We start from the raw sequence: 18,844 nt of genomic DNA on the forward strand, positions 1-18,844 counted from the left end.
CTCAATGAATGTGCTTTGCTGCAGATAGCTAAGGACTGAGCACGGCACCAGTCAATCCTGCTGGAACGTCTTTTGTATCCGTTTGTTTTGTAAATGGCTCTCCGAAGGGGGTTCACATACTGGTTTTCCAGCCTATGCCTATGAAACTCTATCAGTTACCATTCTCTACCTAGTGGTGATCTACAACCGCTTTTTCTTGAGATGTTGTTAACTGTTAAAGCATAAATTGAATAAAGATGAAATGCAATTCACACATTTAATACCACCATGGAGATGATGATTAAATTACTGTTATCACTTTGAAAACATACTGTCCCATGCAAATAGCTAACAAATTACCCAAGCACTTTGCTCAGACCTTTACTTAAATAATGTTATTACTTAGCAACTGTGAACACGTTTGGTGTCAGACACATTAATAATGCTCTGATCTCATTCCAAAGAAACTATGTCTCAGATAAACATTTGCTTCACCTGAGATATAGCAGCCCTGTCAAAGAGTTGGCCAACTGCAACTTGTAAGTGCTTGAACGTGCATATTTTTTTATTTTTTTTTTTTTTTTTAAATTTCCCTCCTCCCACCCAGGCACATCCCTGCCGTTACAGAAGCCACAGGCTAGCACGGACACACGGACCCAGCTGCAAACGGGGCAGAAAGCAGCTGGGGGAGTGTCTGCAGGTGGGTCGTAGCAGTGCGGTCACCGGGGCACTGGAGCGTGCCAGCGTCAGTTGGGCCACGTTTCCCTTGTCACTTCTCATGAATGTTGGTCCAGACGCGTAGGCCGGGTTCACGCAAGGCAATTCCAGCCCAGCGGGAGCGGTGACCCAGGAGGTCAGTGTCCCCACCCCGGGCCTTTGTGGTCCTGTCGGTCACGCAGCACAGCGTAGGCTGCGTGTGCCACGGCGCGATACTTGCCGTGACCTTCACCTGCGAGGCCCTGGGAAGCCTTCCACAGGGCGGCTTTCATTTTGAAGCTATGAGAGGAGTTGGGGAAACTCTGTCATGAGACCGAGAGCGATACGGCCGGACACTGGCGAGGCCAGAGGGCGCCAGTGAAGGACCGCGGGCCTGCGCCTCGCCGCGTAGGCGGGAGGCGGGCGCTGCTTCGCCCCAGGGGCCCCGGCGGGTCCGGCCCGGCGGAGGGGGCGCGGCGCTCCGCCCCTCGGCGCCGCAGCACCGCCGGGAGGAGGGGCCTCCGCCCCGCCCCGCCCCGCCCCACTCGCCGTTGCCCGGGACGCCGTTTACGACAGTGTTCCGGCCTCGCTGTACGGCAGGGGTGCTTGCACGGCTGTTGGTTTCCGGCGGGCACAGGCGATGGCGTCCGGGTTTGAGAGCGAAGGGAGCTTGGCGGCGCGTAAGGAGCAGCGGCAGCGGCAGCGGGAGGAGCTGCTGGCGCAGGTGGGGTGTCCGGCCCGGTCCGGCCTTACCCCGGGGACCGCATAGCCTCCTCCTTCCCCCGGGCCGGTGCTGGGGCGGTCTCGTCTTGCGCGGGGTCGGTGCGCTCCTGAGGGCGGCCCTGGCCGCGGCCTCCCGCCCGCAGGCCTGCCAGCGGCAGCTGAAGGAGGGGGACGCCCTCGGGAGAGCCCCTTCTGCCCCGAGGGGAGCTGGGCTGCGATACCCCGAGTGCCAGAAAGCAACCGGGAACTTAGTTTTGAGTGACAGCCACGTGAGTTCATGTGTTTTGCCACTTGTAGTGGTATTGAACCACTTGGTGTTTCACTTATGTGTTTCTGTGCTTACGCCTTTGGGAAGAGCCAGGGTCAGTCTTTACAACCTCTCTTCAGATATTTGTATACATTGATAAGATGACACCACCTGCACTCTCTGGCCTTCTCTTCACTGGGCTAACAGTCCCAGCTCTCAGCGTTTCCTCTAAAAAAGACATAAAAGGCAACTCATCCTCCTTGTCTTCCTGGCCTGTCTTTCCTAAAGAGTCAGTATCCCTCCATTATAACACTCTGGTCATGGAGTAATAACAACTTGAACAGAAGTGGGACAGCCTTTTTTTGTGAAGCCAGGATGTTACTTGCTTGGTTATATCTTGCTGTAGTTTTAGCTAAGAATTAGAAGGCTTCCACTCACAGATACTTTAGTAGAGTTGCTGTGACTGGGAGACTGTGCCAGTCCTGATGGGTCTTATTCTAAATCTCCCTATATGCTATGTTTGGTACCTGTGCAGTAAGCTGCTGATTCTTCTTGTAACTTGTAGGTACAGTGAATGATAAAATAGTAAATGGCACATCAGCTAGATGATGTGACTTGTCTTGAGGTTTAAGGAATAGGGGATAACAGTATGGGAAGAAAAGTGTAAGAGGAGGACAAAGTATGGAAAAAGTATGAGGTTGTGATGATGTGTTTTTGTGAGAAGGAAGGCCAAAGTAAGCAGCAACCAAATCTTACTGGGCAAAGATATTTTCAGAAAAAAATAATGGAAAAATGGTCTGAATAGCCTGAGGCTTACATGGTAGTGATGTCTTTTCTCAGGGCAAAGTAGGCAGACAGAGAGAGGATTTCAGGTAATGTATTGTGTGGGTGTCTCCCTTGCACAGTCCCTTGCACAGTGCGGAATCATTTCTAGCCAATAGAAGTTCCCTTCAGTGACTTTACAAATGTGAGGTGATCCTGCTGCACTGTGTGCTTCCCCCTTTTTGACAAGCAGTTGAAGGGAAATTCCTTTAACTTAGTGAATCATACTATCCTGCAAAAGTTTATTTTTGTTATTAAGATGTCTTTTGCTCTATTTGAACTGCTGTATGATATGTTTAAGAGTGCTCCTTTGCTTAGTTCAACCTCTTGAATGTTCAGAAAATACTCTTTTAACTGGAAGCGAAATTTATGTAGGACACCATTATCCTACTTTACCTTTCCTTCTCAGTTGGTGCCACTTGTTCAGCGAGATATCTGGGGCAATGCCACTCTCTTAGAATCATAGAACAGCCCTGCTTGGAAGGACCTTGAAAGATCACCTGGTTCAACCTTTTGTGGGAGCCTAGATGAGATTATCTAGTGCTCTGTTCAGTCACATCTTGAAAATCTCCAGTGATGGGAATTCTACCCCTTGTCCTTTCCATGTGGCTCCTTGTGAAGAGAGAGCCTCTGTCCTCTTCACAGCTGCCGTTTAAATGCTGGAATACTGTGACAAGGTCGCCCCTTAGATGTATCTTCCTCAGAGAGAAAAGACCTAACTCCTTCAGCCTTTCCTCATAGGGCAGGTTCTCAAGCCCCTTGATCATCTTTGTGGCTCTCCTTTGGACCCTCTCCAGTCTGTCTGCGCCTTTCTTGAATTGTGGGGAACAGATCTGGACGTGGTACTGCAGGCATGGCCTGACACGCGCTGAGTAGAGTGGAATGATCATGTCTCTATCTCTGCTAGTAATGCCCCTGTGGATGCAGCCCAGGATCCGATTTGCCTTTGTTGCTGCAGTGCTGACCCCTGTGCAGCTTGTTGTCCACCAGGACCCCCGGGTCCCTTTCAGCAAGGCTGCTCCCCAGCCACGCAGATCCACACCTGTACAGGGCTCTTGGGTTATGTTGTCCCAGGTGCAGGACCTTGCACCTGTCTTTGTTAAACTTCATACAGTTCCTGCTGGCCTGCTGTTCCAGCCTCTCCACGTGTCTCTGTAAGATGTCTTGCCCTCTGACATGTCTGCCTGACCACCCAGTTTGGTATCATCAGCAAACCTGGGAGGGTGCTTTCGGTCCCATCATCCAGATATTTATGAAGATGTTGAGTAGTGTGGGGCCCAGTATTGATCCTGGGGGACCGCACTTGTGACAGGCTGCCAGCCTGAGTTAAAACCATTGATAAATGGTTACTTTTTGTAAAAGCTTTTTACAGTGTCAGGCTTTATTGCAGTAGTTTATTAAATAATAATTTTCCTCTTGTCTTATTGGCTTCTATTTGCATCAACAGTTTAACATGAAATAAAAGTGTTCTGTGAGGGTGGTGTTTAAAAATTTTGATATAACTTCCTCTTTCCAAATATTCGTGGATGGTTTTTACTTTTTTTGTTAATATCTTTAAAATACTGTTAATTTGAAGTAAGAGATGAAGCATTAAACACTTTTGTGATGTTTTTATAGTAAATGGATTGTGGTATTAAATATGCTGCAATCTGTAGAAAAGGCAATGACTTTGTATTAAACTTCTCGTCATGTTTAGGTAAGTCTTAATCAGGGAGGCAGTAAAGCTGAGAAAGGAGGTTTAGTTGTTGTAGTGTTGGAGAAACGTTACAGCAATGAGCCAAAGCTATTCTGATAGAGAAAAGGTTGAAGTTGGGAATAAGAGCACTTACTTGGACAGAGGATATGAGGGGAAAAGGGGCGAAGGTTGGTTTTAGCAGAGTTTGAGTTGGTGCTAGAAAGCATGGTATCTTGAGTGAAGGCTTCTTACTGTTAGGATATGTCTCAGGAGGTCTTTGATGGTAATGTAGCTTCACAGGTCCTAACTCTCAGTGTTAATATGTTCTTGTAGGTTTAGATGCTGTTCATCAGCCTTGTTGAAGATGATTAGAAAAATTGGTTTGGAGATTTTAGAATGAAACTAAATCTGCTATGTTTTCTTATCAATAAGATGTGCTGTATTATAAGGTATGTATATAGGATCTGTGTTGAATTTTGTGAATTTTTTTCTTTGCTTTGAACAAGAAACAGACCGTCGTTGCATTGTTCAGCATGTTTTTAGAATGCCATGAATACAGACTACTCCTAGATGGAAATCTTAAAAACATATCTGCAACTTTTGTGCAATACTAAATAAAACCAAGTGCACAACCCTAATTTTCCGGGGGAAGGCAACCCTAATTTTCTGTATACAACAGTGGGCTCAGAGTTGCCTTTTTGCCACTCAAGACTAACAACTGGGGAGTAAATAGCTCTATAGAGATGCTACATCATTGCTGAGACAAAAGCTAGAAGTTACTGGGAGAGGAACAACGAACAAAAGAAATGATTACACAGAAATGTTACTGATTTCTGTATAATATTGAATAGTGTATGCAGTCCTGGTCCCAGCATCTCAAGAAGAACTGAATAGGCTTGGAGAAGGTGGGAAGAAAGGTGTCAGAGATGATCTTGGTACAGACTGTCCGGGGAGACTAAAGGTTTTGAGATGGGGAAAAATAGGCTGAGAAAAGTTGATGAGAGAGGTCTGTAAAATCATAAGTGATATGGAGAAGGGAGTAGAGAATTGCTATCTGCTGCTTCTTTCAACACAAAACTAGGCTGTATTAAGGGATATGCAGGTAGCCAGCTCAGCGCAGAAAAAAGCAATGAACTTTCAGATGATGCACAGAGAACTTGTAGGGCCTCTTGTATGGCATGTTGCAATTACTGACACCTCACTTCTACCCAGACAAGAATGGCCTAAAAGCAAAAATATATGTTGAAAGTTATTGATTGACAAGCTGCCTCAAATTGCTGGAGGATACAGGAATATTTTGGAGATGTCTTACTTTGGGCTTAACCCTGTATCCACTTTCATCAGCTTCCCTGGACATTACTGGATGTTTTTCAGTTGGGATACTAGCTTAGATTCTCAGTTTTGAGAATGATAGACTGCTGAGAAATTCAATGCAGGGCAGCAGGATGGAGTATAATTTGTGAAATACTAGGCACTATGGTTTTACAAGTCTCTTTTGTTGTGGAGTGTAGGGAAGGGTCTTGAGACAGTGACATTGTTTTCTACAGGATTTAACCATTAGAGGTGCTTGGTCGCTATATGGCCATTGAGAAACTTTTGCATTATGATTTTTCAGCTTCTTACAGGAAGTGCACATTCTGAAGTCTGTTATTTTTTGGTGGTGTTACCTCTCCACTTCCAAGCAACCTAAAGCTAAGTCAGACTCCATGACTTTCAGGGATTCTCTTGGGTGCATTGGGTAGTGCTGAGATGTACATTAATGATCAGATGTTTTTTGTTGCTGTTGCTTGTGGAATTGCCGTGTTCATATGTATGTCCTTGAACTATTTATCTTCCTTGCAGTAAGAACTAAAGTTGAGGTAAGGAGAGGACATGCTGAAGGTTGGTAGTTGCCCTCCCACCTGCTGTTTCTGCACCAGAGTTTTAGAATGTGTTAGCAAAAGGGTATAATAAGCATTTTATCCTTCCTATTCAAGTTGATGTGGGACAAAGGAGGCTATAGAGTTTCCTTTATCCCTGTTTTGTCTGATAGAGAAATTCAGGAATGAAACTTTTTAAAAAAAACTCATTGCATGTTTCCTCTTCCTGTTTATGGACTGAATAAGGTAACATTAATCTATGTAAAATGGCAACATTTTTAAGACCTCTCTTGTAGCTACTCTGTTATTTCTGTGCAAAATCAACTCAGCATTCTGTGACATGGAAGCATGAGGATGAGGATGTCGTAGTTGCCATGTCAGTACTCTGCTCTGCTGTCTGCTTTTCAAAAGTGGAACTGACTTGCTGCCACTTTTTTGCTGACAGAATAACAGTTCTGTCTTCCTTGAAGTTGAGCCACACTGCAACTTGAACAAAGCCTGGAGGTGAATATGTGTGTGTATATATATTTTATATAGGATATAGTTAGAGATCTATATATTTATATAGAATATAGATATATATGTAATATGTAGTAGTACTTCAGATGTGGTGATGTAGTACCATTTAAAACAGCATTTGATAAAGTGGCTAAATCTTCTATATTTAGCTTAAGTAATTGATGTTGTCCTTATTAAGTATCCCACATCTAGCAACAGTCAGTACTTAGCTAAGTTTGAACTCCATTTTTGTTTTCTATGTTTTGAACTTTTCTTAATAAACTATTTGAATTCAGTTAAAAAAAGGTTTTGTCACGAGCAGGCGTGAAAATCATTCTTTTCCTCTGTCTGTTCAGGAAAAGAATAAAGCAGAGGACAGACAAATGAAAAAACTAACCTCTCCTTGGGGGTACTCTGCCTGAAATTTTATGCAGGAAAAGAAGTTGCAAATGGCAAATTATTTGGTAGGGTTTTTTTGCTACACTACTTCTTACTGGGGAAGGAAAACCAGTCCTCATTTGAAGAAAATGAAGTATTTCTGACATTTATGAACTCCTAAAGATGTATCTGTTCATTAAAATATGTATGTGTATTGATTTTCTCTGCTTAGGTTACTTTGTGGTTAGACTGCATGCTGCTGTAGTGGTGGAAGAGGACTGGGAGAAAACTACTGCAAGTCTTTATCTCAGTGCATTTTGACTGTCTTGCTTGCAAAGGCAAAAAAAAAAAAAAAATGAGTTGCACAGGGACTTTTCACTTGTGGCTAACTTAATCAAGATCTTGGAAGCTCCTGCTTTTTGCTTTGGGAAAGACACTTGGGAAGCTGCGTAGGTCTTTGCTTCTGATAATCCAAGAAGTCTGCAGAAATGACTGTACTTCAGCACTTCTGTTTCTGGAAAGATGAGATGTTCAACCAACTCACCTTAAGGAGCTCTTAGTTATAAAATAGTGGAAATTAGTCTGTCTTCTGTTCTATAGAGTATGTAGTTGGGGCTAAGATAAAAAGGGAGCTCTTTAACTCTGGTCTTGATAGTCAGGACAGTGAAGAGTCTGAGAGAACCTTCACTATCTCTTCAGAGGTAATTCTCCCCAAATCAGCTCAGTAGAAGAATCTGGTATTAGTTCACTGTTGCAGATTCCACATCCACAATAATCAAGAGATTAAATATATACTAGATTTTGAAAGAGTTATAGATTTCTTTAGCAACTTGTAAAAGAAGCTGAACAGAAGACATTGCTTCTTGTTAATTTATTTGCTGTTTCATGTGTTTTGCCGGTTATGAACTTACACTTCTTTTGAAGAATTAAAATACCACCCAGCTCATTGATTGAGATTTCTCTTTTAAATTTCGGACATGTATTCTTTTATTTGTGTAGTCTGTCCTCCCAAGTGCATTGGTAAAACCCGGCAGCTGGTAATGTTTATGATAATGATCAGTAATCAAATAATTAAGTGTTGATGTGCAAATTGTTATTAAGTTCCAGAAATAGCGTCTTGTTTTGATGAGTGCGATAGTTCATGACACTACTGTTTTACCTTGCAAGTTTAGAATGAGAAAATAATCTGATGGGTGTTTTGGTAAGTGCAGGGATGTATAATTTTCCTAGACATGAATGCTGCTTTTTTTTTTTTTTTTGTAAAAACTAGCAATAATTCAATTTTGAATTATTCTTGCATCTGTCCTATGACATGGTATTTCTGTACTTCAGGGTTGCTCTTCTGTTACTTGTTTTTTTTCATGTACTTTGAGTTCTTTCACTCTTTGGTCTCTGAGGGTGATGTGATTTGACCATTGCTTCTGCAGAAAATCCTGTCTTTTAATTGTTAAGGATTAGTGATAGATTACAAGTTTCTCTTGATAGCAGTACATATTGATTAAAAAAAAAAGTTAAGTGTAGGTAAGTAAGACCTCACTCAGTATTTCAAACAAGTAAGATATATTCTTGAAACAATGTAAATAAAATGATACCTTGAAACAGGTTCATAGCACAGACTAAAAATTGTGTGTTTAGTTTTACTTATTTAGGTTTCTGAAAAAATTGATTTGAGATGTGCAAGCCATTATTTTTGGAAGCATCTTGTTTGATGCTTTTGACATAGACCTCTACCTTTGTTTTACATTTTTTGATTTATTTTCTTTGATAATACAACCTAAAACTTAAAAAAACTCCAATGTGTAACAATATCACTGAGTTCACTGTATGTGGGCTCTAAACAAGCTGTGAAATCAGCAGGTTTTCCTGGTAAAGTATGATCAGGTATTTCCTCATTAAAGTCTAACCATTGGGTTGTTGCAGTGGTTAGTACTTCCTGAGGTGATGGAACGCTTTGGCAGTATTTTACACTTCGGTTTTCAGTGGAAAATTATAGAAATTTCTCCTTAGACAGAAATTAATAGCAAAATGTAAAACTGTTAGGGGTTATAGAGCTGTTATTTGTTGGAAGTTGCTTCTGTGCTGTAATACTAAGCACCTCCTTTTTATTCTTTCCCTTTTAAAGCCTTTATGAAGTGTTACATCCCTGACTGTCTCTGTGGAAGGAAATAAGCATGTCAGTATTACTATACTCAAATCTTCGAGTGATATTAGGAGAGTAACAGCACTGAGAAACGAATACTGCCTTTTCACAAAACGTTTTCAGACTTTTGACAAAGCACCTCTATATGCATTTTTGCAAGCAATGTCTTTGATTTAACAGGTCATTTTAGAAGGCGAGTGATGAAGACACATGTCTTCATTGCTATATTCTCCAAGTCCTTCCTTTAGAGCTAGGTCTGCCACAGGATTGGAGAGGTCCTACATTAACATGAAGTATCTGCCCACACTTTCCTAGCAGTAGTAGTTACTGTAGTGCATCTGTTTATCTGTTGTGTCTGCAGCTGTACCAGCAGAAACAGTTACTGCCTCCCAGATGTTTCTGACTGAAGGTTGACACCACCTACAGTCTGCTCTTTAAATCACATCTGCCTGTTCTGTCATGGTTATTGATCACAAGAAGCTTAAATTATTTAAGTGATGGTCGTTTCAGTGGACTGTCTTCTATGCCTTTTGGCAGGTGAAAATGACAAAGAGCAGTGACATTTCCTGCTGGCGCGGCTGTGTCTGGAGGAGGTGGAGGTGCAGGCAGCACTCTGACTCAGTTGTGATTTGGCAAGTCGGGGTGGAAGCTGAGCCCCTTCTTGTGTTTCCGCTGCTGTCCTTCTTGGGAAAGCTTTGTGGTTGTAACAATAATTGGAATATTGAGGGTGTGATAGATAGTAAACTATTTATTCATCAAATTCAGTTAAAACAACGGAGAAGTAAATCACCACATGAGCTATGTAAAGCTAATATTGCTACATTGTATAAAACTAACCGACTAACAGCAAGCGCTTAGCTGAACTAACATAATAAATCAAGGCTGTGTAGGGGGTAGGTAGAAGATATAGTGGTGCATCCTTATCAGAGCTTTAACAGAGACATGTAGAGACAAGAGGCATGCAGAGACATGTCAGAGAACTATGGAGGCTGCGCAGAACCTTGGGGTGAAAAGTTCAGTGGTGAGGAAGAGGAGATACTTCATCTATCGACCACTACTCAGGACTCTGCGACCACCGCCCAGAACTGTTCTGTTGAAGTTTACTGCACAGACGCGAGTAGGAGGAAACATCATTAAAATATGAAGCGGGGGTAGGCGGGGATAGATTATGAATATATATAAGAGTTTCATTAATATACATCACTTTGTAACACATAAGCAAGACGAAAAAACTTCGAAAGTGCGCGCCGTTGGTGGAGTTGAACTCCCCGGCCGCTCAGCGCTGTTTTGCTTGTTGCCGCTTGCTAAATAAACAATTGGAATTTTTATTGGCCCTGTCTCACATCAATTTGAGAATTTACTTATAACAGAGGGTAGAAAAATAGTCTAAGCATTCATGAAAATAAATGTGTTATTCAGATAGAGCATCAGAACAGCAAGGAAGGGTATGTTCAGGTTTCCTCAAGGTAAGCACTTATATAACCAGGGCTCTCCAGCCCTGAGCTTTGGGGTGATGGAAGCTGGCAGGGTAATACAGGCCACAGTAACCTTTTGTGATAGCTGAATATCAGAACTGGTAAATGAGTGGAATAGTTTGTATGACAGGATGCAAGGTTGTCCTGAAATTAGAAAGAAAAGATCATTGTTTAGATTTTGGGTGCCTTATGTTGATGTCTGAAGGACTGTTAGATCTTTTGAACTTGTCTAGCAGAAAGCTGTTGCTGAAAGGAGTATTTTCCACACTTCACCCTCCCCAAAGTGCACATTTTTTCCCTCCTCCCATGTGCTTAAACTGGTAGCCTTGATGGCTTTGCCAGAGGGGCAGCTCGGAACCTTGATCTGCAGGAAGCTGCACCCTGCTGTTGGTGGGATTCATTCTGTGTCAGGGTGGTCCTTGAAGTGGCTTCCCCTGAGGCCGGAGTGCAGGGACAGGCCTCTGCAGGGAAGCTGGTGGAACATGCGAGGAGGAGTGTGGAGAGGTCAGGTAGGGGAATGGAGCCCTGCCCTGCAGTGGCAGGTAGCCATTAGAGCAGCTTAGCAGTTGCTCTGTGTTGCATGTTTTTGTCACACTGTATTGATCTGGTGTTGTGCTGTAAAGTTTCATCTGGTAGCTTGTTGGAGAAAAAGGGATTTTTTCTTCTTTTGGATGGAGAAGTTGGCTATTGAATGGTGGTGATGGTCATCTAAAGAACTAGAGGTTGACCACAGTTAAAAGATTGGAAATTGCATGGTCTCTAGAAGTATGGAAAATTTTCTCTGGCCTTGGTGAGAGCTGAAATGATAAATAGACTTGGGGTCAAGAAAGAGTGTTGGTCAGGGTTTCTGTGAGCTGGGGAGGAAGTGTTTTAGCCTCCCTCCCTAGGTGACATCCCTCCATCCCCTATGGACACCTTTGGGACACTGTCGTGTAACAACCTCCATTTACTGTGCGACCTAGACCTTGACTGTTGGCAGTGACTTTCATCTTTTCTGCTTCTTCCTGGGGTGGCATGGTGTAATTTTTACAACTTTTGGTGTTTGTCTGCAGCATATTACAGGCTGTTTGGAGCAAGTTTTATTCTTTATTTCACAGATACTGTTGTCAGCAACCATGCAGGCTTACCTTAATGATCTGCCTAATGAAAACCAGAGAGCACTTTCCCTGACCTTGATTTCCTTCCTCATTCAGATGGGGCTGTAAAATCTAAGACCCTTTGGCCTGCTTGTTGTCTCTGTTCTCCTTGGCAAACATTGCTAACGTAGTGCTGTGGAGTAATTATTGTTTTTATAGCACTTTACCAGCAGCTCTTTCAGAGCGCTTTGCCAGCACTGTACTTCACCTTGTGCTTGTTGCAAAGGAGACTATGAGCAACTTTATTAGGGTGTCGCAGAAGTATGTAATGTGGCATCATGCTTGCCCTTCTTGACAGGTTGTTGCTTGTAATGGACCTCCCTGTTTGTGTGTAGCATGCACTGTCATTTGCATAATTAATGCATTACTTTGAAATAGAGGTATTTCAGAAATGTAGCTTTGTATATTTATGGAGAAAAAAACTTAAAAATATTGCAGTGGTGACCTAAAATGTACCTAATGTTAAGTACTCATTTGTAAAGGGGAAAGGATAAATTGTGGGATATTTTTGTGGTATCATAAAGTATTAATGAACCTTAATGTGAATTAAATGCTTGAACTCCTGTGGGTTGAGAGATGTGACACTATTAGAGTTGGCTTTCACAGCATAGAACGGTAAGTCTGATGGGGGAAATAACTAGCTTTTCTTCCTTTTCTACGTTTTATAAGCTGCTAGTAAGCCCAACATCATTATAAAAGATAAGTAGACTACAAAGGTAAGGTTTGAAGCTAATAAAGTAGTGTAGACAGATTTTCCTCCTGCCCCCAACTTGAAATAATTGTGTGAGGGGAAAGCCTTCACCAACAGTAAAAATGAATATTGCAATTTGGTGGTAGAGGGAGCTAGATAGTTTTTAGAGATAGAAAGGAGCAGAGGGTATTGCTCTTAACTTTCTAGTCTAATGTTAAAATGATAATTTAGGTGAAAATGCAACTTCTTTTATCTTTTTAGATTTCTAGGCAGCTTTCTCATTTTTATTTTACATACAGATATTGTTGAGAATCTTCTATATTTTGTATCTTCGTCTAAGAAGAAAAAAACTTTTACCTGATGCTTTTGTTTGTCTCTCTTCTTAAGTCTGGTCATATTGCCACTACACATTAATCTTGCCCAATCCTGTTTCATTTAGTATTCAGGAGACAACAGTCTGTAGTTTGATGATGATTTCTAGTCATTCTGTGTTCTGAATATATATTTGTATACTTTAGCCAAAACGATGATCCACCTCTTGTATTAGGATCATGTATCTCAATTAGTTAAATACTTGCCTGTATTTTTTCTGTTTGTTCTTAGATCTAATAAAAAGTATAAGAGGTCCTTTAGTACCTTATTTATAATGTTAACTTCATTCTATGCAATGTATATTTGTAACTTCAGTAATATGAAGGAAATTTTAGTTAAAATATACCTGTTATTATAGAGAAGGGTAAGAGGCTAAATCTTCCTAGACAGGCAGAGAGTATATTAAATGAAGACATGTTGACAAGCTGATCTTGATTGACCTTAATTTGAGGTGTTCATAGATTTATATGCCCAAGAGCTGCTAAAGAGGTGGAAGGGAACTGTTGACTCTAGCAGCAGGTCTTTCTCAACCGAAAGTGAAATGGAGTATGCAGAAAGCCTATCCTTTTCCCAGTTTAAACCTTGGCAACATGTTTCATGTTTACTTGTGGAGCAAACAAGTTTAGAGACTGTTTTTGTTGTGTTTTTCACATCTAGAACTATATTCAAGTTCCCTTTATCTCCACTGTTTCATCTCTGTTCAGTTATAAGCTTAAGTTTTTAGTATGTGTGGCTTGTAGACAGTTTGTGAGTTGCATAGCTGAGGTTATTACCCTTCACTTGTCCATGAATGTGGCATGCTTATTTACTTTATTTTAGTCAGATGAATATATTTTTAAGACAAAGGGCCGTTGTTGTCTGTATGGACTAGAACAGAAAATATCAATCAGTGATTTCTGCATTAACTTTCAAGGGTATTTTCCCAGATGGATAGATGTCTCAGGGGTGGCCAGGGTTAGCCAGTGAGCTCTCTGGATCACAGAGAGGTAGCAGGAAACATACCTGCATTTTTTGGAGTCCTGGGTGGTTTTGATGTCCCTATGTTATGCTTAACAGCTATTTCACTCTTACTGAATTATAGTCCTGCTTATTGTTCTTTTTTATTTATAAACTGGAAAACTGTTTTGATATTGGAATAAATGTCTCAATGTGCTCTTAACTCATTCTTTCTTTATCCCTGCCTTTTGAATTTTAAGATGTAACATTCACCCTTGTAGACTGTGGGTGTCATTCTAGAGGTCGAAGTCCCAGTCTTGACCTCTTGATTCGAGCTGACTTAAACTTTTTTTTGGTTTTGCAAAGTTCCTTCTTTTAAAATTAAGAAGTCTGGGTAGCGGCCTTGCTTTGCTTGCATTTAAGTTTATTAGAAAGTATCACCTGGGGCTTCTAAGAAAGTGGATGATGGAAGGTTTAAAAGGTAGCTGTGTTTGGGCACAGATGTGTAGTATTTTGATTTGGGTTTTTTTGTTCTTTGTGCCATTTTCAATATTGCTAATGTTAAAAAATACAACAGTACTCCTACCTTATGAGTTAGCTTTTTTTTAAAAAAAAAACTTTTAATCTTATTTTCAGCATGTATTTCTGTTCATTGAACCCTTATGGTATACTGGTCATCCTCCTGCAAGCCTTGTTGTCTATCAGTACAAAAGCTGCAGATTTCCTTCTTGGCTGCATCAAAAAAGAGAAACTGGCTCATGGTAGGGAGGTTACTGTCTTGTGTAGTGCACAACCTTGTATCTGGAGTTTGTTACAGAGAACTAATAGCTGACCAGGAGATGAGACTTCAACTGGTTGTCTAATATCCTGAGGATTTTTTTTTTTTTTTTTAAATATCAATATTTTTAAATATGGTCTCTTTTAAACTTGCATGCAATCTCTTGGTTTATGATTGAAAACACTTTCTGGTAAAACTCAGTGTTTCAGGATGAAAACCAAATTCCACCCTTAGTGTTTGGTTTGACTTTAGTTACTTAAAAAAAAACAACCCACAAACAAAAAACCAAAAGCAAGCTCAAACTTTCAAGACTTTATCTCATACAAAATTAGGGTGGTAATAATACAAAATAACTTCCCTTCTGTTTAATCAGGTGTTTTGATATATTCCACTTTGGGATAAAGGGTTTTCTAATGGCAAGTTATATTTAAGTAAACTTATTTGTGAAAATCATGTTTCTGCCGAAAGTAATAGAGGGAACTTCAGAGGCTGAAAATGTTATTTTATTGATGTAGTTTGTAAAAATCCTTTTCAGGAATTGAAACTGTCTTCAGTGATTATTATTTTTTCAGAAGTAGTAGTAAAAGTATTTCTAGTTTTATCACCATAATCAGAAAGGGAAGAACATTCTGCAGCCCAAAATGCTAATCTTTAAACACTTGTATACTCCTTGAGAGCATGGACTTCTGCAGTTCCAGCTTTTGCACCTGGCTGAGGTATTTTCAAAGCTGAATGTGCACAAAGATAGGCTTGCTAACTTCTCAGGTTAACAAATAGTGAGTTGTGCTTTGTAGTGGAGTAATTGCCCAGAGAATATTTTGAAATAGAAAATCAGACGTCCATCATATGCAGTTCATAAATGTTGTAAGAACAGAAGACTTCTCAATGAAGAATGGATGTTGAATGTCTTTGTGTCACTTGTTTAGGATGATAGGATGAAATCAGTGCTAGAGGAGCTGCAAAGCTGTAGCTTGATGAAGGAGGGTGCATAATGTGTTAGCTGAATTTCACCTTTGACATGTAATCTGTAAGTATTTTTACTGCAGTTCTCTAAAAAGAAAAGTTCTCAAGAACTGTTCTCAACATTGTGTATGGTTGTGTCAGTGTGACTTAAAGGTGTGTCTGTAAGTAAATGCTTCTGAACTCTTCCTGGTTATTTTTTTTCTTTGTCTTAGGCCAAAATTAGTTATAAAAAGGAGCAGAGGCACAAGCTGTTAAAGCATCTACGAGGTGAAGATACGTGGATGCTTGATGATGTGAATGAACGTGTGGAACAACTGGAAAAGGTGACGGAACTGTAAATTACTGAATTGTGTTGTTAGCTTTACAGTATGTTCGTATGAACAGAAGGCGTTGAGAGCTTCAAGATGATCTTTAAAAACCTCCCGATTTCTGAATTTATGCTTCGATATTAGCTTTTTTGAAGTGGAAATAATCTTTTACTCACAAAGAGGAAAAATTTCTGTCATTCAATGCCAGCTTTAACTTCTACCAAATGCAAAAGAGCAAGCACTGCCAGACAAGAATAGTCCCACGGGAATAAATCTGGAGGATCCAGGGCTTTGTAGCAGTCCTGTTTGTGGTCATTCACAGGAGAAGCCTTAATGGAACCTCTGAATATTGTGTTCTTTTAGCGTAGAAATCTGTGCAGGTATTTCAACAAAGGACAGGTGTGTATTGATGATGCAGTGATTCACGAGGAAATAGAGTTGACCCAAATAAATGTAGTGTAGAAGGCATTCTATGTATAGTTATACTGCCTTAGTTCCAGTGAAGAAGATATTGGGAGGGGGAAGAAAAGTTCATTATGGATGCAAGGCATGCCCTCCCTGCCCCCATCCCAACGGAAGGGAGAGAGGGTAGTAGAAGTAAAATGTAGCTGTGTCCAGCTGTGTGTGTGTTACCTTTTTCAGTGTGGTTTGGTAAGTAGGTTGTGATTGTTTTTCTTGTGTGTAGGTGATTTGGTTTACTGGATCTCATTTACAAAATTTACTTGTAGGAACATTCTGTGCAGAAAAAGAAGAAAAAGGATAAGCATTCAAAAAAAGCTAAGAAAGAAAAGAAGAAAAATAAAAAACAAAAATCTGAAAAGAAGGATGACTTACTTGACAGTTCTTCAGTAAGTAAGAAACTTTAAAATGCTTCAAGTGACATTTTTAAAGCCTGCACCACTTAGGCTCTGTGGGTACACACGGTTAGTAAAATTTAAGACTCATTCTTACCATTTTCTGTTTGAAAAAACTGTGGTAAAGTTTATCTTTTTAATATACTATTTAATCAATTTAAAAGATGCTTTTAAAGCATCAATTTAAAAGATGTAATTTAAAAGATGTGAGTGCTTGTGGCTTTTATAATATCAAATTGACTCATTTGGACCTAAGGGATTTATAGTTTTTCAGCAGAGAGGAATTGAAAAAAATCCTCATTCTAGCATGGGGTGGAAAAATTCATAGGTTCCCTGTAGTCAGTGGTATAATGTAGATTAATGTGTCTAAAATTGCAAAGACTTGACTTTGATTTCAAGCATGAGTTACTACTGCCTTTTTCCATGGATGTTCAACCATGGAAACTTCCAACAACATGGGAGTTGTATGTGGGTCTGAAGGAAGGCTCAAACTTGTGCATTTCAATCTGTAAATAAATGCCTTGACATTAAGGCAAAACAGTACAGAGACTGCATGAGAAATCTGGGTGCTGCTTTCTGGCCATATTGTGTAAAACATCCTCCTAGCATTTTGGTGCAACTCACATAGCGCTGTGATTTTTTCTGTTCAGAGAGTCTCATTTATTGAGTGAAGGAACATGCAGTACAATGAGATTTATTTTCCAGGGACTGACATCAGAGGTGAACTGTGCTTTTCAGTGTGGGAAGTCACCTAAGGCATAAATGTCCCACATTTCCCATGGGAGTCATCAAAACCCCTCAGATTACAACAGTGATTCCTAGGATACAACACAATCCTGGCTGATACCTTCGATCCAAAATCTGTTATTCCCATGACATGTTCGTGTAAATAGCAAAGGAACTCTGTTCAATGGAGTTGTATTTGCTTCAAGTGTAAAATCTCAGTACTCTGCAAGTGTAGGAAGTTGGGTATGAAAATAGGAGATAACCTGTATAGTGCTTTATATTGTACTGTTACTGATTTTACTTTTTTAATGTAAAACATACTTAGGAATTAGTATAGATTTTTTAAAAAATTTTGGTTTTGTCATGCCATAAAACCAATTTGTTTTGGTTTTGTTTTTATTCTGACAGTTTTAACTTTAGCAGTGTAATGCTAATAAACCTCCAGTATGAACTAGTGTTACATTCTGTGATGTGCTCATGAAGTATGGTGGAATGTTTTGCTCATGAAGGAACAATCTCTTATGGGAATATCAATATTCTATTTTTATTATCAATATTTTACAATAATAAAAACTATTATATTAGTAATGCTAGTCAGGGTCCATTTTGATTATCAATATTCTTGGTAAGTACTGCATGTTATCAACATATAATAGTATGTTAAGGTGTTATTATTCTTTACATTAAACTCTATTTTTAGGATTCTTCAGTTGAATGGGTTGAGTCAAATGTGTCACAGTCAGATAACACAGAAAAGGCTTGGAAGGTCAACAAGCAATCAGATGCTGGGAAAGAACCCTCCCTGCAGGTGAGCAGTCTGATAACTACTTCAGAAATAAATTCAGCATGACCAGATGTGAAACGTGCTTAGGTTTCTTGACAGCTCTTTTGCAATATGTTGCACAAAACCTATTTTACAGACAAATGTCTTTATTTAGCTAGGTAAATGTTACATTTCATTCATCGGAAGAATTCTCTACCTAATAGTTGCTTAGTATTTAATAAGGCACTATGCTTAAAGTTGCCTAGCACCAATTCCTTTCATGATGTTTTCAGGCTCCAGCAACTTAGCTTGATCTTCTTGGAGGTCAGTTTTAAAAACTTGACTAGAAATGTTATTTTTTCTGCATAATTTCAGTGCCTATTCTACAGTTGAATGAGTTTTTGCTTCTGTGGTGGTTAAACAGGTATAAGAAAGAGAAGTGTGGAACCTTTCAGCAGCAATATTTATATGTGAAAATGATGATTTTTAATTTAATGTCTAATACCACTCCTGAAAAAAGTCCGTATTTCTCATTCTGAATTTGTGCATCTTGTTAAGAGAAATAAAAAAGGATCTTTGAATCACATTTATCTTGGAAAAGTATAAAGTAATGAAATATAAATTCTTATGTATGTCATGATAATTTATACTGCAAAACCAGTTTTTTTTCAAGCATTTCTTGTATAATGTGTGTCCTGGGCTTGTCTGTTTTTGGACCAAAAGTGTGCTTTTGAAAGGAATCTCCTGGTCATTCCAACTTTTTGTATTTTGGCTCACATTATGAAGAAATCTTGGAGCATGTAAATCCATTTCCTGTTGGATTAA

General features: G+C 39.9%; 1 protein-coding gene across 4 annotated transcripts in view; it reads left to right on the top strand.

Moving 5' to 3' along the window:
• The first annotated feature begins 1,278 nt into the window (after positions 1-1,278).
• Positions 1,279-18,844, top strand: part of CWF19L2 (CWF19 like cell cycle control factor 2) — a 91,814-nt gene continuing 74,248 nt past the window's right edge. Inside the window, exons 1-6 of one of the 4 annotated variants that reach the window (XM_074816148.1) lie at positions 1,321-1,399; positions 4,476-4,591; positions 15,332-15,432; positions 15,581-15,691; positions 16,405-16,524; positions 17,957-18,064. In XM_074816148.1, coding sequence (XP_074672249.1) covers positions 15,650-15,691; positions 16,405-16,524; positions 17,957-18,064 — 270 coding nt within the window. In that variant the 5' untranslated portion in view covers positions 1,321-1,399; positions 4,476-4,591; positions 15,332-15,432; positions 15,581-15,649. Of the gene's footprint in view, positions 1,400-1,449; positions 1,668-4,475; positions 4,592-15,331; positions 15,433-15,580; positions 15,692-16,404; positions 16,525-17,956; positions 18,065-18,844 lie in introns of those variants that run through there. The other 3 variants (XM_074816147.1, XM_074816145.1, XM_074816149.1) reach the window with 3 other exon arrangements.

Source organism: Strix aluco, chromosome 2 (genome assembly GCF_031877795.1).
Source record: "Strix aluco isolate bStrAlu1 chromosome 2, bStrAlu1.hap1, whole genome shotgun sequence".
In the NCBI taxonomy this organism is placed as follows: Eukaryota; Metazoa; Chordata; class Aves; order Strigiformes; family Strigidae; genus Strix; species Strix aluco.